Source organism: Oncorhynchus mykiss, chromosome 2 (genome assembly GCF_057628025.1).
Source record: "Oncorhynchus mykiss isolate SJ-2025 chromosome 2, ASM5762802v1, whole genome shotgun sequence".
NCBI lineage: Eukaryota > Metazoa > Chordata > Actinopteri > Salmoniformes > Salmonidae > Oncorhynchus > Oncorhynchus mykiss.
In genome coordinates this window covers 53,939,189-53,961,045 of record NC_143023.1, presented here as the reverse complement: position 1 = coordinate 53,961,045, position 21,857 = coordinate 53,939,189, and the positions used below count along the sequence as shown (strand labels likewise).

The 21,857-nt window shown below is 42.7% G+C and overlaps 1 protein-coding gene across 4 annotated transcripts; it reads right to left on the bottom strand.

The window, feature by feature from the left end:
• Nucleotides 1–1,409: 1,409 nt before the first annotated feature.
• On the bottom strand, nt 1,410–20,971 carry snx1a (sorting nexin 1a). Of its 4 annotated transcripts, none has more exons than XM_036950519.2 (15): nt 20,616–20,971; nt 12,062–12,938; nt 11,264–11,406; nt 9,281–9,344; nt 8,914–8,957; nt 8,672–8,813; nt 8,374–8,452; nt 8,057–8,132; nt 7,551–7,664; nt 7,235–7,328; nt 6,831–7,036; nt 4,870–5,013; nt 4,242–4,322; nt 4,083–4,154; nt 1,410–3,803 (listed from the first exon to the last, which is right to left on the bottom strand). In XM_036950519.2, exons 1-15 carry the CDS (start codon nt 20,733–20,735, stop codon nt 3,753–3,755), a joined length of 2,307 nt encoding a protein of 768 aa, XP_036806414.2. In that variant the 5' UTR covers nt 20,736–20,971; the 3' UTR covers nt 1,410–3,752. The 4 variants fall into 4 exon arrangements, with proteins under 4 accessions (XP_036806414.2, XP_036806412.2, XP_090058219.1 ...); XM_036950517.2 differs by having other exon boundaries at nt 11,249–11,406; nt 20,616–20,969; XM_090202093.1 differs by lacking the exon at nt 20,616–20,971 and adding an exon at nt 13,166–13,745.
• Nucleotides 20,972–21,857: the final 886 nt, after the last annotated feature.

The following is a 21,857-nucleotide window of genomic DNA, read 5'->3' as shown; positions in this document are numbered from 1 at the left end:
TCTCAGGTGCAACATTTATGGACAGGTTACAGTAGTGTGTAGGAGGGAGATTCCAAGATGTGGGAAGTGTTCAGGACGGCATAAAACAGAGGATTATGTCGTTTCGATGGATAAAGTTGTGTGTGCCAACTGTACGGGGTGTCCATTTTGCTGGGAATCAGAAGTGTCCGGTGCGAAAGAGACAGGTTGAAGTGGCCAGAGTAGTGCAGAAGTTGTCGTATGCTGAGGCAGTGAAGAAAGTAGAGGAGGATGGGTCAAGGGTGAGGGATCCTGAGAGGATCCCTGTGGGTAGTAGATCTGTGCCAGCACAGCGTGATAGGCCAACGAGTGATATATACTTCACTAACGTTGGCTTCTTAGTGTTCATAGCAATGGTTATCAACTGTACTGCAGAAATCACTGAAAATAGATGTTGGCAGCTGCAGAGAAGTACATTTGACTTCAGAAGATTTACATGGTGTGTTGAGCGGTGGTGTCCCATCCTCCCAGGCCGTTGGCATGGTGCAGGAGCAGATAAAGTCAAAGTAGTGGAATGGGGTAGTGTTTTTGTTTTCACACAAATGTTTTTGTATCAAAGTATAATGGATTTATATTATATTCCAGTTGGGGGCAGTAATGCAACATATTGGATGCCAACCGCTATTAAACATTGATGTCACCCATTAAATCCACTCCAATCAGAGTAGATGAATGGGAGGAAACAGGTTAAAAACATATTTTTAAGCCTTGAGACATGGATTGTGTATGTGTGCCATTCAGAGGGTAAATGGGTAAGACAAGATTTAAGTGCATTTGAACAAGATAAGGTAGTAGGGGCCAGGCACACTGGTGTCAAGAACTGAAACGCTGCTGGGTTTTTCCACACACAACAGTTTCCTGTGTGTTAATCAAGAATGGTCCACCACCCAAAGGACATCCAGCCAACGTGGCACAAATGTGGGAAGCATCGGAGTCAACATGGACCAGCATCCCTATGGAACGCTTTCGACACCTTGTAGAGTCCATGCCCCGAAGATTTGAGAATGTGTTGAGGACAAAAGTGGGTGCAACTCAATATTAGGAAGACGTTCCTAATGTTTTGTACACTCAGTGTATATTTTCACAGAGGTTGGAATAATACTGTGAAAATGCCTTTTCAAATGTAAGAGCTGTTTGAAAACTTGGATGGAGCTTTTGGACTGCCTGGAGACATCACCATGTGCTAAATTAGTTAGACCAATAAGAGTTCCAAACATCTCTGCCAATAACAGCTACTCAGTCCACTTTCACTGTCCCAGCAAAATTATTGCTTGAGAAATTGTTTTAAATTAAAATGGTCAAAAGCAATCACAGCAAGGTACTTAATTGTTACCCAGAAATTATTTGATGAGTATAATTGAACCTTTAAGACAGAACACGTGGGCCAATGCTTTACCACAGGAACTCCGGAATACAGTAGCATTTTATTAGTATTGCACATGGAGGGGGCATATAAATAACGGGTAATTTGACGACTTTTTAAATTTTTCTTCAAACAACTTTAGTTCCCATAATTTACGGCAGTTCAAAAAAAAAAAAAAAAAACTCTGGTGTCTGAGCTGCCAACGAGAATTAAACGTCCCCATTAGGTATCATCTGTTGTGTAGGCATTACCGCAATTGAGTTTAAGAAGAAAGAAAAAAACATGCTAATCCAAAATAGAGAAATGTATGTTAGAAGTGGGATCGATTAATTGGGCTGTCATAACAAAATTATAATTTATTTGACAGCAGCATTGAGTGTTGGAAATTAGTAGCCTTTTATGTAAAAGTATAACGTTGATTCATTTATATCTGCCTTAACCAATGATCTGTCTCTCCCCTTAAAGTGACAATACAACGATGGAAGAAACGTGTGTATTGGCCTATGGCTTACATAAACAGATATAGAAGAAACTTCTCTCGGTATATTGTATGCTCTAAAATAAAATGCATCCCAACACGTTAGAATAATCATTTGAATTGCACTATAGAAGGGTTAGCTCACGTCAAACGATGCGCACGCTTCAAATGGGGCTTGTGGAGAATCGCAGGTGGCTCGTTTCATCTTGTTCTTGATACCATGTCTTGAGGTATTTTGACGTTACGTATATGCAAGATAGCTAACCAACAACTAACGATGGATTTGAGTGCTCATTCGTTTTCAATAAACATTGAAGACAAAATAAAGTTCACATGTCAACAATCTAAGCCAACCCCATCTGTTTTGCACCATAGCTGCGCACGCGTCATTTTGTTGCTAAACAATCAGTCTTTAGCATCCTCCCAGGTGGATGGTTTACATCCCAAAATCTCATACATTTGAGTCTTGCTTGTTTCTCTTGATTACTACAATTATGATTTGGGCATCTTTAATCTTAACAGGTGTTGTTTGACCCAAGCGTCTCGAGGTCCATGTTCTTACACTAATTGACAAGCACTGAAAAATAGACTTAGTCATATGTATATAGCTTAAACATGGCGCTAATCTGAGCCATTAAATCATGATCAACTGTTTGCCCAAGGTCCAGGAAGTTTCACTCAATCAGAATGACCAACCCAATTGTATTACTAGCTAGTCTACTGAATTAAAGACCTTTCATTCTGGGAAAGTAACAACCTGTAACAACTCTGTTCCACAAAGAATTTAGGTAAGTGATAATTTTAATGGATGTGGTTCCTCATGCAAAGTGAAAACTACAATGCATGTTGGGAAGATTTGATTGCCCTTTTGATGTAGGAGTATTTCCCTGAAACGGTTTCATTTTCCCCCCAAATCCGATGCCATTCATCCAAATTAATCACAATCTGCAGTAACTGTTATATAATGACAGCTTCCATTGAAATTAACGTGCTTTCCATGTGGACCAGCAGTACTTTTAACAGTTACTGACTTGGTTTAAACGTTTTACATTATTTGTCACACTTATCAACCTTGGTTCTTATTTTCTTGACTTTTATTTTGGAGGGTTGATGTCATGTCCACAGTGATTGAACCGATCATGTATAATAATAAAAAAAAAAAGTTTGATTCAAAATGTAGAAATTTAAACATCTCAAGATCCTCCCAAATTATACAGGCTGAATGTGGATCCACATGTGTCTTTGACTCAATTCAAAATGGACCCCCAGCCACAATAGCAACAATGCCAAGCCTTTTGAAAGACTAGGTGGATGTTCTGTGTTATTATTGCTTACTTATACCCAATCCTTTATCTTGATTCTTAAGAAGTGCATGGGGAGTAGGGTGCTGGTGTTTGATTTGGAATTGGGCATTTAATTCAACTAGATCCCCTTGAAAGCCCCAGAAACTCTGCCTCGTGTGTCATGTGTGTGATGGGCACTCTGTTGTGAATTATTAACAATGCTAATGTGTAAAAAATCTCCTATTGTTAATATAAGGATGTTGCACTGAGAACAATGATTTCTCCTGTTCTGAAGTGGAAACTAATGGAATCATTAACATTGCATACGCAAGTTGGACACCCAGCCCTCACACACATCCATACCATCACAAAAGAGCTAAAGTTTGTTTTCACCATTTAGAAAATATATGTGGAAGGTTAAATGAAAATATACAATTATTAATACAACAGTTAGAATGAAGCGCTATAGGTTTAGGATGATTTTAAAAAACGAATCAAATTTCCCTTTGCAGCGCACTCTCTGGTTATTTTCTTGGTTTATAGGCGAGAGGTAAAGTGTATAAAAAAAGGCCGCCTCCTCTTCTTTCTTTCCATTGGCTGGCGGACTCCATCACGCAATCGCTTTTGCCTCTGGCAAGAATGCCTCCCAGTACTTTATCAGCTAAAAAGAGGGAGAAGTACAAGAACATTGTCACCCATGTTCCCAAAACAATTCAGATATTCTTACCATTGGAAACTGCCTTCTTATACCAAATAACTCATGCGTAATGTAATGACCCAGTCTTTATTTAGCAGGGTCCATATTCAAAACATGTGCTTAAATAGGATAAAATACCCCTGTCCATATGAAAGGGCTAAATGTATCCAAGATCAGCACTCATGTTCTGAGACACTTTATGAATACAGGCCCAGGTTTACTCCATTGAGCAGAAACTATTACCTGTTGCTGCGACTGTAGCAGAGACTCCAGGTATTTGATGATCTGTTTCTTGAAATCGCGGGCCTTCTCTTTCTGTTAGAAAAAATAACACAAGCAATACATTGTTTTTCTATTCTCTCCATCTTATCCAGCACCTACCCCCGAATTAAAATGTTTTACCTCAAACCTGAGCACCTCCTTGCGAACTGTAGCTGACACTCTGTCAAAGTCTCTCTCATACTGAGTCACCTTGGCCTCCCACTAGGGAAGAGAGGAGTTGAGAAAGGAGGCACATTTGGTATGTAAACAAAGCACATTTATTTCCCTTTAGGTTACCATTTGGTTTGTATGCCAATGTGTACAGTTGGAGTCAAATCCAGTACACAGTGGATCCTTGGGATCAATGTTAAGAAACACGCTAGTGGTGGGAAATGGGTGAAAGGCACAATCTGCGAGTTTAATTTCTGGTAAAAAGTGATGCCATCACTTTTTGGAGGACTGAAAGTAAGAGGAACAGGTGCATTTCATTGGCATTAGTCAAACAGTGACTTTCGTGTCACGTGATTTGTGTATGTACTTGGTCTGTTTGCAACAGGGGACAGAACTTCCTGACCGTGTGTTTAAGACATTAGGGCACGATTCAGAAAATGCTTAGCGACGAAAAATCCAATTAAATTTTTTTTTTTATTCGAAAAGTCTATATGTATTCCCTCCCTTTTCAATTTGTTTTCTTCCATTTGGTGCCTAATGAACACAACCTGGAGAGACCGAAAGTAATGGGTAGTACAGGGGTCGGGCAGCGCGCTACCTCAGTGATGTCATCCTTGGCCTGCTGCAGCTTGTCAGGTTTGTTGGCCCACAGCAGCTTGGCCTCTGTCTCCCTCTTTTTCTGCAGCATGTTCTGAGCATCCTGCCAGCGCTGCCATGTCTTCATCCGCTGGTCAAAGGAGGCCTGAGGACAGAAACGCACACCATTTAACGGTCTCATCTTAGGGTGACAGTTATTATGGTGTGTTGCCTATAGCTGCATCGGAAAATGTTACTCTTATTAGGGCTGTGGCAGTCACTTACATTTTGTCAGCCAAGTTATTGTCATGCAAAAAGACTGACGGTTTCACAGTAATTGACCATTAATTAACAAGCACGTTTAGCTTCACCAGGCCTCCACGCCTTTGGAACATCTACATTTAAAAAAGTTATATACACGATCAACAAAAAAAAAGACATTTATTTTAGTCAGGTCTAAAGAAACACAAAGAGAATGCATTTCAGAAGAACAGAATGAGTTCGCCTACTGCATGTTATCTGGCTATGCTCCATGCCATAGGTCTGTTAATAAATGCTTAAAGTCCAGTGCCATTATTGTATACGGAACAAAAATATATAAAACGCAAAATGCAACAATTTCAAAGATTTTGCTGAGTTACAGTTCATAAAGGAAATCAGTCAATTTAAATAACTTCAATAGACCCTAATCTATGGATTTCCCATAACTGGGCACTGGGGAGCCAGGCCCAGCCAATCAGACAGCAGGAGCGGTAGAGATACTCTCAGTGATTGAGCGGCTATGAAAAGCCAACTGACATTTACTCCTGAGGTGCTGACTTGCTGCACCCTCGACAACTACTGTGATTGTTATTATTTGACCATGCTGGTCATTTATGAACATTTGAAGATCTTGGCCATATTCTGTTGTAATCTCCACCCAGCACAGCCAGAAGAGGACTGGCCACCCCTGATAGCCTGGTTCCTTTCTAGGTTTCTTCCTAGGTTTTGGGCCTTTCTAGGGAGTTTTTCCTAGCCACCGTGCTTCTACACCTGCATTGCTTGCTGTTTGGGGTTTTAGGCTGGGTTTCTGTACAGCACTTTGAGATATCAGCTGATGTAAGAAAGGCTTTATAAATTTGATCAGAATAAGTTTTTCCCCCACAAAAGGGAATTAGACAGAAATACTCCTCAGCTAGATTTAGAGGTATTTGGCAACTTTAGTTGTGAATGATACGAACCTTAATGTCTTTAGAAATCAAAACATATGGGCTGCCTGATGCAACTAAAGGCTATTGATGATTTGAGAAAGTTAGAAAAAAAAGCAGCTTGTGCTCCGTTCCTCACCTCAGCTGTTCTCTCATCAAGTGATCATATTTTCACCCATCAGACTATTCTCAATTTAATCTTTACTAATGTCATTTGTTAGTTCGGCTTTGTTGTTAGGCTTTGAAACATCCACAATGACCATGTTATATAAAAAAAATGTAAAAAAATAAACTAAACTATAGCGTTTCAACCTGCTGTATAACCTCATTGAGGTAAGTTTTGAAATCATGTTTTGATGATAAGTGTTTGATGTCATTTTCGATTGCATTTGCATTAATGTCAGAGTGGTTAGAGGGACAATAGAGCAAAGAGTACCAGGTCATTAGGACCTGATGGTCATTAGCAAGTTGGGTACTACCAACATGTCCAGAGTGCATAAAGAAGAGATTACCGTGACTCCACAGTCACATGGAATTTTACTGCGGTCATGTCACGACTACCGGTGTCGTGGTAATACGGTCACCGCAACAGCCTTAGTCATAATCAAATCGCTTCCTCCGTCCTTTTTTCCTCAATACCTCACTCTGAAAGTGACCTTACCGCCGACCTCTTCCTCCAATGTGCTTTGAGAAAGGGGAAAGAACTGGAGGAAAAAAGGACGAGGAAACAAGGATTTAACAGCTTTTAACATTTTCAGACACAGCCTGTGTTATGCCATTGACTCTCTGTAGGTACCCGGACAGATCCCAGCAGGCGGATGTAGTCGGCGAGCAGCTCGGCGAAGCAGAACGAGTCGCTGGCTGCCTGCTCTTGGTGCAGCTGCTCCATCTTGTCCTCCACCTCGGCCAGCTGGGAGAGGGCTCTGGACAGGGCCGTGTTGTCCTCCGAGCTGCCCAGCATCGCCACGCTCTTGGCAAAGCCACCCGTGTTTACCGACAACTCTGGGGGAAGTAGAGCGGGGGAGTTAAGCATGTGCCGCTTAAAGCCCATTGTGTGTGTGTGTAGTTTGGTGGGAAAAAGGGACAGCAAGAAGACATATTTCCATTCCACACACACAATAGGTGGCCATGCACTGCTTATAGCCTTGTGTGTCTGTCTGAGTCTGTCCGATAAAACACTTGTATTCCATTGTACCGTACCTTTCCTGTGTCCAACCAGAGAGTCCACCATGATGTGGAGCTTCCTCAGCTGCTGGTCCTCAGCCTCCACTTCCTGCAGTTTCTCCTCGAACCACTGGTAACACAGCATGACACAGGCAACCGCACATTAGAGCCGCAACGGTTGTATCGATTGTGCAAGATAGTGGGTGCATTCGTTTTAGTGCCGCTGGGTCCATTCGCCTGGGTAGGTGTAGATTTCACTTTAAAATAAGCACACTCCGCCACGGGTGAGGTAAAATGAACGCATCCAGTCAAACGGAGACTGTGTCACAGTGGTCAGTGGAGGGAGACTCACCACGTCCGACTCATTCATTTTGATGGTCATCTTGCTGAGGGAGTCTGTAGCCCTGTTGATCATCTTCAGGAAGCCGGCGCCGCTCAGAGCCTGGGTGTTGTGAGCCCTGGGCATCTACAACACACACACACACCTTAAGAGAGTCACATCAGGGTCGCATTCATTAGTGCACAACGTAGCAAAACGCTTTGCAGTCAGGTCTCTTGTGGTCAATTGAAATGGCTACAAATTCACATATGGAAAAATCCTAATTGGAAATGGACGGCGCTCTGAAATTCTTGAATCAGACCCCGACGCACACATGGATGACAAGTCTGAACAATATTTATCACTTAGCATGTGAAAATGTAACAGAAAGCCTGTCAAGCATTTTAAGAGAAAATGGGACAGCAGGGTCCTGAGACATTAAATGGGTCATGAGCAGGGCAAGCACATGTGTGTGTGTGTGTGGATAGACAGACAGTATCTTTGTGTGAGGGTGGTGCACGCACACACGCCGAGCTTACATCATCTCTCTCCAAGAATTCTCTGACATCAGGGTCTTGTAGCAGTGATGGGTGGAACACCACTCTCTGCAGATACCTTTTGGGATGACAAAACCGAACAAATTAAACATTTCACTACAGTTACATTGGGGTCATTTAGTCCGAACTTCTAATTGACCTCCCAACTTTTTGCATACTACCTTCACAACCAAGTCCCTATGCAATGGCTCATTAAAAAGTGCTCATCTACAAGTTATACTATCACGGTTCCAAGTCTACTGCTACCCATCACCGTTTTGCCAATACAGGAAACCTCAAGAGGAAAGCCCATTCGCTACCTCTCCAGAGCCGCCCTCCTCCTCTCCACAAACTCAGCCGACGAGTTGTCCTCTTTTCCCACTTTGACTTTAGTCATGCCTGTCCGAAACATGACAAATCAATTAGGCTAAAACACACATACACTGGTCAAAACCAGGACAAACACATCAATAGGTCAAAGACCCACGAACCAAAATTGATCCGTTGACAATGGAAAACGGTGGAAAATGCATGGCCCCCATTGAGAAACTATGAATGATTTGCTGCCTAAAGCGACATTAACTCAAGGTATCCAATTATGCGTATACTATAGATTACCCATAATGCTCTTCTCAGGCGGCGGGGGCACAATGTAGCCGTTCAGTGTGTGTTTATCCGAGAGCTTCTCGTAAAGGCCTAAGAAGTCACTGAAACGCCGGCGCACTGTGAACGTCTTACTGCGGAACATGGGCAGCGTGGTCTGAAAGAGAGAGGAGCGGAGATGAAGTGTTAGCTAAGGGGTAAAGAAGACACTGAACTGGAAAAGGCTAAATGTTTAGAAAATGTTTCATTGATATTACCTGTGTGGAGACTTTGTAGGCCATGTAAGCGTTCATGCCATCCCCTGTAGAATGAAAGACAATTATTAACTGGACAATTATACTAAGGGGTAAAACCAACATCAATTTTAAACTTCTTGGTTTGACCCCTTTTATTGTTGTGTTACTTTTATTTGAAAAAATAGGACCTTCACGTATTACATTGATATGGGTACGCCCTTCACTCTCACTTCAGAGAAAGGAAGGAGAGGAACCAGGAAAAGAGAAGCAGCAGGCATTGAGAGAATGAGGAAGCCGTTTATTTTTACGACAACATTGATGCAGGGTTCATCATAATAGGTGTCATTTTCACAGAAGGAAGAAAACGTTGAAATATAGTGAAACTCACCAACTTTCTCTGGATTGGTTATTGAGATATTCAGCTCAAATTTATCCTCAACCTCCTCTTCCAACTGCATATGGTAGAGACAAAATGGTCATTCAAATCAGTCAATGGCCATTATCTGAAATGTTTTCACAACAAGTTCACATACAAAATAGTGATGTTGTATTGTTGGAGCCACACAATTTAGAATAAGAACTATACTGAACACATTTTTTTTTAAAGTGTTGGTTCCATGTTTCATGAGCTGAAATTATAGATCCCAGACATTCAGGGACAAATTTGTTAGTGAGCATTTCTCCTTTGTCAAGATAATCCATCCACCCGACAGGTGTGGCATATCAAGAAGCTGATTAAACAGCATGATCATTACACAGGTGCCGCTTTGTCACAACAATGCCACAGATGTCAACTTTGCACAGCCATTAGAAGAGTGGGACACCATTCCACAATCAACAGCCTGATCAACTATATGCGAAAGAGAAGTCACGCTTTATGAGGCACACCAGATACCGACTGGTTGTCTGAGCCACAACCCTACTTTCAATTTTTTTTATCCTGTTACCAACAGATGCATATCTGTGTTCCCAGTCATGTGAAATCCATAGATTAGGGCCTAAGTAAATGTATTGCAAATGACTGATTTCCTTATAACTGGTACTGTACACACATCTAAATACATTTTCCTTGATTACTTTCTAATCCTACCACCCCTCCCCAAATTGGAGAAAACTAGTGAACAACTATTAAGCTTCTACTTCCATCTTAAAAAAAAAAAAAAAAAATTAAAAAATTATATATATATATATATAAAGAAGAAGCTGGAAGTAGAAGCTTAAGAGTTGTTGTTCACTAGTTTTCTCCAATGTGGGGAGGGGTGATATATATATACACACACACATTCTATGGGCACAGTCTATTTTACAATAGTTATATTTTGTTTGTTTTTACTCATGTCCGTCCTCTAACCTCAACCGCTCCAATCCATTTCTTTCACAAAAGTTCTGAACCTATATACGTTTTACGGACATGGTATGTTTTACATTAGTTAGCTTGTTATTAGTTCCTCCCTTCAGCTCCATTTAACCCCTCCCAGCTATCTCTTAACACCATCCATATTGGATTTCTATTTGCCATGTATTTTTCCGACTGTGTTGTTTCACAAACATTCTGAACCTTACTAAATTTCTACAGATTGTAAATTATTAAAGTATATTATTGATTGATTGACTTTTCAGATCACCCAGTAGTGCTATCTGAAGAGTTAGCGCCAGGTAAATGTTGCAATTCTTCAGCCATTCCTCGACCGGTGACCAAAAACAAGCTACATATGGACAGTACTAAAACAGATCTACTGATTCTGTCTCTTCGCAGCAAAATCTGCAGAGCTGGGAAGGTTAAATCCCCATATATATGGATAGAACCTTCCCACACACATACATAAAGAATTTAAATAGAAAAATTCCCCATTCAGTTTCACACTCGTGTGACCCCCCCCCAATACCTTGCGACCCCACTGAGAATCACTGCGCTAGCTCACACGACCTGTGCTGATTGACAGTGATGGTCCAATCAGAGGACTGAGTGTGCGGTTCACTAGCACGGTTTTTTTTGCAAGTGGGATGCTGCGGCTACTGTCTTGATGCATGTAGAGTAATCCACGGAGACTCAAGTCTGAAGTAAGTTCATATCATGTCGAGTATCAAGTCAAATTTGTGACTCGAGTTCACACCTCTTCCAAATACACACTTGACTGAGTCAATTGACATAACCAAGGTGGTGGAAGAAAAGCATATACAGCTGTATTTTGAATGACCTGTAAATTGTACAACACTGAATACCCATGTTGGGACGCTCTGTGGGAGTGAACACATGTGAATGAGCAGTTAAAACCCCTTAAGGTCAATGTATACGCACCCACGGAAATCGAATTAACAATACAAAAGTCGGTTTAGTTGCAGTTCTGTACCGTACTGTAATGTACTGTACCTCCTCCAGGGTCTTGGGTTGCGGTTTGGAAGCACTTGCTGAGACTGAGGGAGCAGGGGCAGACGCAGACGCAGAGGGCTTGGCTGCCTCTTTCTTTTTTCTGTCATTCCTAGGGCTGTCCAGAGACAGCTCTACGGTGGCTTCTAAAAGAGGGGAGCAGAAAAAAAAGAGAGCGATGAGGGTAGTAAGACTAAAAGTTCATGGTATTGGAGAGTCACGCTTTTTCAAATTTAAGTTAATTGGAGTCAATTCCCACATATCCAATTTACCCCAAACCTGTTTATTTTCTTTGCATCAGTACTCCTCTACCTGTCGAACATGCTGGTTGCCACAAACTCACTCAAAGGTCTGATTACAATAGAGCCACTGTCTCTGTCAGGGAATAGTGACAACAGCACTCTTCTTCCAGACTAAATCATATTGTCAATATTTTCTGAGTCCGTGGTAGAAAAGCCAATGGGAGAATCAATTGAAGATTTTGACAGATATTTCACTCGTCTTTTGGTCAGGTGAGTGTGTGAGTCCACGTGAGAAGGGCCACATTCCTCATGACCAACACCAGGAAGGTACTACTCTGTCTGTTTATTAATGTGAGTGAGGGGTCAGCAAAGGACATTCCTGTTCCAGCTTTCCTCTTCCTAACGGCACAACGCTGAGACAGCAGTTTCCTTATCAGCCCCAATGGCTTGCACACACACAGTTTTTGTTCATTTCACTGCTTGTTTCAAGCCCTCAGCAAATATAGCACGTTAAAATGTATCATTTGAAATGTATGATTAATAATCTGTAAATTCTTACCTGCAAATATATCAGGTTCCTCCTCATCGGAGTGGACTCCGTTGGTCTTGGAGTTGACGGAAACAGTACTGACTGCACTAGGGAGAGTAGTGATAGCCTCCTCAGTGAATATATCAGTGGGGTGCTCATTGTAGTTGTCACTCAGAGGACCGCAGACATTGCTAGCTTTGGCCACTGGTGCAAGTGCTTCTTTGAAGAAATCATTCTGGGGTTTCTTCGAGGCCTCACCCAGTGGTTCGCTGAAGAGGTCCTCATCAGGTTCGTCAAAGATGCTAGTTTGTTGTTGCTTGGCGGTGTTACTTTGTCGTGGTTCAGCGAAAAGTTCGCTAGGCTCATCGTCAAAGAGGTCGCTCGGTGGCTCCTGGGGCATCGCAGCAACCGGTGTTTTGCCTTCACTGAGTGGAGTGTCGTTGATAATGTCAGCCAATGGGTCGATGTCAGGTTTGGGAGGCTCCTTTAAGTCGTCACTTGCTGGTTCCATAAGGAGATTCATCATTGGAGCACTAGATGCCTCGCTTGCTGGTTCCATAAGGAGGTTCATCATTGGAGCACTAGATGCCTCGCTTGCTGGTTCCATAAGGAGGTCCACCATTGGAGCACTAGATCCCTCGCTTGCTGGTTCCATAAGGAGGTCCACCATTGGCGCACTAGATGCCTCGCTTGCTGGTTCACTAAGGATGTCCACCATTGGAGCACTAGATCCCTCACTTGCTGGTTCCATAAGGAGGTCCACCATTGGCGCACTAGATGCCTCACTTGCTGGTTCACTAAGGAGGTCCATCACTGGAGGACTAGATGCTTCACTCAGTGGTTTGGTTGAACTTGTGATGGACCCTTCGCTGTCTGCAAGTGACATCTTTATCTCCAATGGGTTATCCTGGAGATGAAGAAAGAACAGCATTTCTCAAATCATGCAAATAAGCAAGGTTGCAGCAGCAACAACAGCAAAGACACTCACGTCTCTGTCCCGTTTTACAATTGATTTAACATCCATGTGAATTCCACTCAAACTACATTATAAGAGTCAAAGATATTTAAAACAAATACAAATAACTATTCCACATCAAAATGAGTCTAACTGCACAGGAGAAATAGAGAACTTACCAGGAATAACACAAAACGTCTGTCAGGTCTACACAGATAAATACATGTCTACCACAACTTCTAAGAGGAGGAATTCATTGTTTTTCAGGAATCAAAGATTGCGCTCAGAAGCCCGATTGAAGAATTAAAACTTGGGTTCTATGGAAAAGTTCCTGGTAGTGAGCATGTGGCCACATCTGAGACTCACATGACTGGAGGCTGAGCTTTAGCCTCCCTTCCTGTACTTTTACAGCAATATGAGGTTCACTTGACATGTGCAAACTCCAGGGTGTGACCTATACTCAAACTTGCCTTGCCCTCCTACACCCTGAGTGAGTAATTTAGCTGACAAAGCTGTTGGGTTCACCGACAGTGTTTTTTAGAAAAGTTTGCACAAGAATCTAAAACAGTGGAGCTATGGAGTAGGTAGGGACAGTTCACTCCAAAATCAAAGCTTTTCAAATGTTTTCAGGAAAGTACTCCACTGTCAGGATAAATCCACATCATGGGTTGTGTAGATCATGGGTTGTCTTACGAGCGAGCGGGGGGAGGTCACAGCACTTAGAATGCAGCTATAAAGTATGTAGGCATGTGCTCATCTAACATCTTATTCTAAAAAAAACATGGGCATTACTAAGGAGTTGATTCCCCTTTGCTGCTATAGAAGCCTCCACTCTTCTGTGGATATTGGAACATTGCTGCGGGGATTTGCATCCATTCAGCAACAAGAGCATTAGTGAAGTTGGCCACTAATGTTGGGCGATTAGGCCTGGCTCGCAGTCGGCATTCCAATTCACCCCAAAGGTGTTCGATGGGGTGGAGGTCTGTGCATGCCAGTCAAGTTCTTCCACACCGATCTCGACAAACCCTTTCTGTATGGACCTCGCTTTGTAAACAGGGGCATTGTCATGCTGAAACAAGAAAGGGCAGTCCCCAAACTGCTGCCAAAGTTAGAAACACAGAATCGTCATTGTATGCTGTAGAGTTAAGATTTCCAGTCACAGGAAATATTAACACTACAGCATATAATGATGATTCTGTGTTTCTAACTTTGTGACAACAGTTTGGGGAAGGCCCTTTCCCATGAAAAACATCCCCAGACCATTATTCCTCCACCACCAAACTTTACAGTTGGCACTATGCATTGGCGCAGGTAGCATTCACCTGGCATCCACCAAACCCATAGTCATCCGTTGGACTGCCAGATGGTGAAGCATGATTCCTCACTCCAGAGAACACGTTTCCACTGCTCCAAGCGTTACACCAATCTAGCCGCCGTTTGGCTGTGCGGCTTCTCGGCCATAGAAACCCATTTCACGAAGCTGCTGACAAACCGTTCTTGTGCTGACATCACATGGTCCTTCTACACACGCTCAATATAAATAACTAATACATACACACTTAACTAGGCAAGTCAGTTAAGAACATATTCTTATTTACAATGATGGCCTACCGAGGAACAGTGGGTTAAACTGCCTTGTTCAGGGGTAGAACGACATTTTTACCTTGTCAGCTCGGGGATTCGATCCAGCAACCTTATGGTTACAGGCCCAACACTCTAACCACTAGGGTACCTGCTGCCCCAGTGTGTCTGCACATACTTGGCCAAATCCTTTATAAATTCTTACACTGAAGTAGTTTGGGGAGAAAAGCTCTTACAGCATCTTACATAACCAAGCTTCACATGCTAGGTATTTTCTCTTAATCAAAAAGCAACAGGACCGACAAACTTCCGCTTTCTCTATTCACCCAGCAGGTCAGACGACGGGCACCAACCACATCAGGAATTCTCTTCAGGTATTCAACCTAAACATCTGTCGTCACCACTGAGATGACTCCTTTGAAGGGTGCTCTACTCCAAAGTTCAAAACACAAAATGTATATTGTCCGGATTCTTTGAGGCCCATTGTAATCTTCCTCTGTTCCACAGAAACACAATTAATCAAAAACAAGACCACTCCTGGTCACTGACAGACTACACTTTTCCTAATGCATACTTCACAACTTCCAACCACTCAAACCGGTCTCCCACATACACATCTTTAACGCATCCCAACAAGAAGTGATTCATCATCATTCATACACGCATACTTCACTCCAATTTTAGACTATTCCCTTTTTGTTCCAGATTTCGATACTACTGTTGCCCATTCCGAACATTCGTATTCGCCAACTTTGCTCGACGCGCTGCTTGATTCTATCTCAGCATCCACTTCCGCTACCTTCAAATTCCGAGTGTTTTTTTGAGCAGCGATAGTTTTAATAGGACATGCAGCCTCATCTCTCGTGCAATTGATTTCAACGTGATAATTGATTGTTTTGTCAATGTTGCGTTTCTGTTTAGGTGACCCCCGTAACAAAGCGCAAATGGTTAAGGACTTGTCAAAACATTTTTTAAAGTGTCCCATCGGGTTATCATCATTAGGTCTTGTCAACCGGACGCAGCTACAGCGTCATTTTCAACTTAAGTTTTAGGAATATAAAATTGAACTTTCAATATTATTTATTGTGGTATTGTACTCAGGTAAACACTGCTGAATGAGTCCAAAAACGTGCTGTGATTTATTTATTTAGATGATATACCAGAAAATCCACCAAAAGGGTTTACCCCACCTAACTAGTGATCAATGTAGGAGATCCGGCTGGCTCCTCTGTCGCGACGTTACCGGAACGCCCATCTGCGGCCCGCTAACCGTTAGCTGTCTTTCCGGCTGCTATCTGAATAGACAATCGGACAATTTATTTATTTGAATTATTATGTTTTCTTCTCGGGCCTTTATAACTATATCTATTGTTCTTATTTTTGTTGTTGTTGTGTGATTTGGATTAATCCCCTCTACCACACGGAACCCCACTAATCTACTGACCGAACGCAAGAGGTGGCTAACAACAGACTCCATCCTATGCTAGCTTGCTACCGGTTGGCTTGGCTAGCTGTCTAAATCGCCGTGACCCTAAACCAACCTCTCCACTCACTGGACCCTTTTGATCACTCGACTAAGCATGCCTCTCCTTAATGTCAATATGTCTTGTCCATTGCTGTTCTGGTTAGTGTTTATTGGCTTATTTCACTGTAGAGCCTCTAGTCCTGCTCACTATACCTTATCCAACCTATTAGTTCCACCACCCACACATGCAATGACATCTCCTGGTTTCAATGATGTTTCTAGAGACAATATCTCTCTCTTCATCACTCAATACCTAGGTTTACCTCCACTGTATTCACATCCTACCTTACCTTTGTCTGTACATTATACCTTGATGCTATTTTATCGCCCCCAGAAACCTCCTTTTACTCTCTGTTCCAGACGTTCTAGACGACCAATTCTTATTGCTTTTAGTCGCACCCTTATTCTACTCCTCCTATGTTCCTCTGGCGATGTAGAGGTGAATCCAGGCCCTGCAGTGCCTAGCTCCACTCCTATTCCCCAGGCGCTCTCTTTTGACGACTTCTGTAATCGTAATAGCCTTGGTTTCATGCATGTTAACATTAGAAGCCTCCTCCCTAAGTTTGTTCTATTCACTGCTTTAGCACACTCTGCCAACCCGGATGTTCTAGCTGTGTCTGAATCCTGGCTTAGGAAGACCACCAAAAATTCAGACATTTTAATTCCAAACTACAACATTTTCAGACAAGATAGAACTGCCAAAGGGGGCGGTGTTGCAATTTACTGCAAAGATAGCCTGCAGAGTTCTGTCCTACTATCCAGGTCTGTACCCAAACAATTTGAACTTCTACTTTTAAAAATCCACCTTTCTAAAAACAAGTCTCTCACCGTTGCCGCCTGCTATAGACCACCCTCTGCCCCCAGCTGTGCTCTGGACACCATATGTGAACTGATTGCCCCCCATCTATCTTCAGAGCTCGTGCTTCTAGGCGACCTAAACTGGAACATGCTTAACACCCCAGCCATCCTACAATCTAAACTTGATGCCCTCAATCTCACACAAATTATCAATGAACCTACCAGGTACCTCCCCAAAGCCTTAAACACGGGCACCCTCATAGATATCATCCTAACCAACTTCCCCTCTAAATACACCTCTGCTGTCTTCAACCAAGATCTCAGCGATCACTGCCTCATTGCCTGCATCCGTAATGGGTCAGCGGTCAAACGACCTCCTCTCATCACTGTAAAACGCTCCCTGAAACACTTCAGCGAGCAGGCCTTTCTAATCGACCTGGCCGGGGTATCCTGGAAGGATATTGACCTCATCCCGTCAGTAGAGGATGCCTGGATATTTTTTAAAAATGCCTTCCTAACCATCTTAAATAAACATGCCCCATTCAAGAAATTTAGAACCAGGAACAGATATAGCCCTTGGTTCTCCCCAGACCTGACTGCCCTTAATCAACACAAAAACGTCCTATGGCGTTCTGCATTAGCATCGAACAGCCCCCGTGATATGCAGCTGTTCAGGGAAGCTAGAAACCATTATACACAGGCAGTTAGAAAAGCCAAGGCTAGCTTTTTCAAGCAGAAATTTGCTTCTTGCAACACTAACTCAAAAAAGTTCTGGGACACTGTAAAGTCCATGGAGAATAAGAACACCTCCTCCCAGCTGCCCACTGCACTGAAGATAGGAAACACTGTCACCACTGATAAATCCACCATAATTGAAAATTTCAATAAGCATTTTTCTACTGCTGGCCATGCTTTCCACCTGGCTACTCCTACCCCTGTCAACAGCACTGCACCCCCAACAGCAACTCGCCCAAGCCTTCCCCATTTCTCCTTCTCCCAAATCCATTCAGCTGATGTTCTGAAAGAGCTGCAAAATCTGGACCCCTACAAATCAGCCGGGCTAGACAATCTGGACCCTTTCTTTCTAAAATTATCTGCCGAAATTGTTGCCACCCCTATTACTAGCCTGTTCAACCTCTCTTTCGTGTCGTCTGAGATTCCCAAAGATTGGAAAGCAGCTGCGGTCATCCCCCTCTTCAAAGGGGGGGACACTCTTGACCCAAACTGCTACAGACCTATATCTATCCTACCATGCCTTTCTAAGGTCTTCGAAAGCCAAGTCAACAAACAGATTACCGACCATTTTGAATCTCACCATACCTTCTCTGCTATGCAATCTGGTTTCAGAGCTGGTCATGGGTGCACCTCAGCCACGCTCAAGGTCCTAAACGATATCTTAACCGCCATCGATAAGAAACATTACTGTGCAGCCGTATTCATTGATCTGGCCAAGGCTTTCGACTCTGTCAATCACCACATCCTCATCGGCAGACTCAACAGCCTTGGTTTCTCAAATGATTGCCTCGCCTGGTTCACCAACTACTTCTCTGATAGAGTTCAGTGTGTCAAATCTGAGGGTCTGTTGTCCGGACCTCTGGCAGTCTCTATGGGGGTGCCACAGGGTTCAATTCTTGGACCGACTCTCTTCTCTGTATACATCAATGAGGTCGCTCTTGCTGCTGGTGAGTCTCTGATCCACCTCTACGCAGACGACACCATTCTGTATACTTCCGGCCCTTCTTTGGACACTGTGTTAACAACCCTCCAGGCAAGCTTCAATGCCATACAACTCTCCTTCCGTGGCCTCCAACTGCTCTTAAATACAAGTAAAACTAAATGCATGCTCTTCAACCGATCACTACCTGCACCTACCCGCCTGTCCAACATCACTACTCTGGACGGCTCTGACTTAGAATACGTGGACAACTACAAATACTTAGGTGTCTGGTTAGACTGTAAACTCTCCTTCCAGACCCATATCAAACATCTCCAATCCAAAGTTAAATCTAGAATTGGCTTCCTATTTCGCAACAAAGCATCCTTCACTCATGCTGCCAAACATACCCTTGTAAAACTGACCATCCTACCAATCCTCGACTTTGGCGATGTAATTTACAAAATAGCCTCCAATACCCTACTCAACAAACTGGATGCAGTCTATCACAGTGCAATCCGTTTTGTCACCAAAGCCCCATATACTACCCACCATTGCGACCTGTACGCTCTCGTTGGCTGGCCCTCGCTTCATACTCGTCGCCAAACCCACTGGCTCCATGTCATCTACAAGACCCTGCTAGGTAAAGTCCCCCCTTATCTCAGCTCGCTGGTCACCATAGCATCTCCCACCTGTAGCACACGCTCCAGCAGGTATATCTCTCTAGTCACCCCCAAAACCAATTCTTTCTTTGGCCGCCTCTCTTTCCAGTTCTCTGCTGCCAATGACTGGAACGAACTACAAAAATCTCTGAAACTGGAAACACTTATCTCCCTCACTAGCTTTAAGCACCAACTGTCAGAGCAGCTCACAGATTACTGCACCTGTACATAGCCCACATATAATTTAGCCCTATCAACTACCTCTTTCCCAACTGTATTTAATTTATTTATTTATTTTGCTCCTTTGCACCCCATTATTTTTATTTCTACTTTGCACATTCTTCCATTGCAAAACTACCATTCCAGTGTTTTACTTGCTATATTGTATTTACCTTGCCACCAAGGCCTTTTTTTGCCTTTACCTCCCTTCTCACCTCATTTGCTCACATTGTATATAGACTTGTTTATACTTTATTATTGACTGTATGTTTGTTTTACTCCATGTGTAACTCTGTGTTGTTGTATCTGTCGAACTGCTTTGCTTTATCTTGGCCAGGTCGCAATTGTAAATGAGAACTTGTTCTCAACTTGCCTACCTGGTTAAATAAAGGTAAAATAAATAAAATAAAAATGTACAGTATCTTCTTCCCCGGGGACTTTTGTAAGAGCCACAAAGCTTGCGTTTATTGCGGTACGGTTTTGCAAACATAAGGAACGCATCTTTCATATCAGCGAGAAATAACGTTGAACTAAAAGTTTAAATGACTAGCCCAAACTTTATAAAAGGTGTGTAGTGTTCCCACAACGCCATATCTCAATGTTACAGCGCGTGTTTAGGGAAGACCGCTAACTAGCACAAGTGGTCCTCTATCTAGCATGCTCCGAACGCCTAACCTGTGTGGAAGGCCGCCAGAAACGTGTTGTGACTGAAAAATACTTCTGGCTGCAACTGTAATAGCAAGTTTAAATAGTGTACAGTGAGTGTATATTTAGTATTTGTGAAATTATTTTGATGTGATTTGAAAGTAAAGGGCTTTATGTTTGTAGAACCGTATCGCAATTGAACATCGGTTCACGTTTATATGGAGTATTTGGCTGTTTTGGCTGCCAGAGCCAGTCTACCTCTGAAAATAACATGTATTTGGACCTGAAGGAGTAAGTTAACGGTAGGACACGCCATACTCTGGCGTAACGTTAGCTACTCCGGAGACGAGAGTTAGCCAGTTAATGCATATCCGGCTAGTTAGCCAACTAATAGCTTCGTGTCAATGAACCCAATGGATTTCACAGGCCCTTGTTAGCAATGTTTGGCAGCTACAGTAGCTAGCTACTTGGATAACAACCCGGGGAGTGCCGAGTTTTCTAGACAAAATATTTACGTTAGTAAGAAATCAACAACAGACACTCACTGTGCCAAGAAAAATGTCTTCTCCGTCATCACTGTCTTGGTCTCCAACTTCGTCAGGCTCCGGTTCCAGGTCCTCGGGAAAGGGTGGGGGACTACGTTCTGAACTGGTCGCCATCTTCATTCAACGCAAACAGACAGACAGCATCATATAAAACTTTTGAGACTGAGGGGAGGCAGAAAAAAATAACACCACCTACCGGCTCAAACAATGGTGTGCAAGTGCAGCCTACAATTCGGGGCATTCCTGCATCTGCAGGAACGCCTACCTCACCGAGTTTCCAATTGGTTCCTTCATGAACATCCCCCCTCGATTATCCCATTGCTTTCTGCATGGACGCCCCCACCACCAGCACCCCTTGGGTTCCTGCAAGAGTATTCTTCAAATGTCATTGCTATGCTATTAATGTAGCATTTAATTAAAATGTCAATGTATTCAAATAAGCACTTTTATTTTGAATGCCAACCAATACAGCCTGGAATCAAACCAGGGACTGTAGTGACCCCTCTTGCACCGAGATGCAGTGCCTTAGACCGCTGCGCCACCCAGGAGCCCAATACAATACAAAGAACAGTGGTTCTCAACTGGTCTTGCCTTGAGACCTGAACCAGGTTGTCTCAATCATGACCCAACATTCACACCGCGAAAAATATTCACCAAAATACAATCTGGAAAACTATTTTAATGCTATATTGATAGTAAATGTAGCAACTCTTTCATTTGTCAATAATAACATTTTGCCTATATTCTTGACGAAAAATCAACCAAAATAACGCCGCTAATAGCTATATTGAAAATACTGTGATTGAAAAAAAATGTTAATGCATTATAATTTCTACACACTTTCTACCTGGTTTAAATCCTTTAGGTTCAGACTGAAGTATTTTTTCATTGTAAAAAAAAAAAGAGTAATTTATTATTTTCTTTTTTACTCAGACACCCACAACCCATTCAAAACCTTGACCCACCAGTTGAGAATCACTGCCATAGAAGAAGGCCAACCAGGTCTGTGACACTCGCAGACACAGTGGCTAGAGTGGTGAAACAGAATGTCTGTCTGTCCTTTTGAGTGTTGATGCTGAAACAAAGTAATGTTAGTAATCAGTTATCCCAAATAACCTTTTGTGCTGAATCCACTATGGTGTTTCAGGTGCCAAGTTTATGGTCATATTGTGTGTAGGATCCAATAGGGTTAAATTTGTGCAAGGTGGTGGCGTTTTTTTTGTGAGTGTAGGGTTAGTTGGC

What these genes read in the sequence shown, in the direction of transcription:
- snx1a (XM_036950517.2), bottom strand. Translation starts at nt 20,735, where the DNA reads ATGAAGATGGCGACCAGTTCAGAACGTAGTCCCCCACCCTTTCCCGAG. An exon ending in AACCAATCCAGAGAAAGTTG is followed by an intron (nt 8,958 to 9,280) that starts GTGAGTTTCACT and finishes TTCATTCTACAG; the next exon opens with GGGATGGCATGAACGCTTAC. An exon ending in AATTCTTGGAGAGAGATGAT is followed by an intron (nt 7,665 to 8,056) that starts GTAAGCTCGGCG and finishes TGTGTGTTGTAG; the next exon opens with ATGCCCAGGGCTCACAACAC.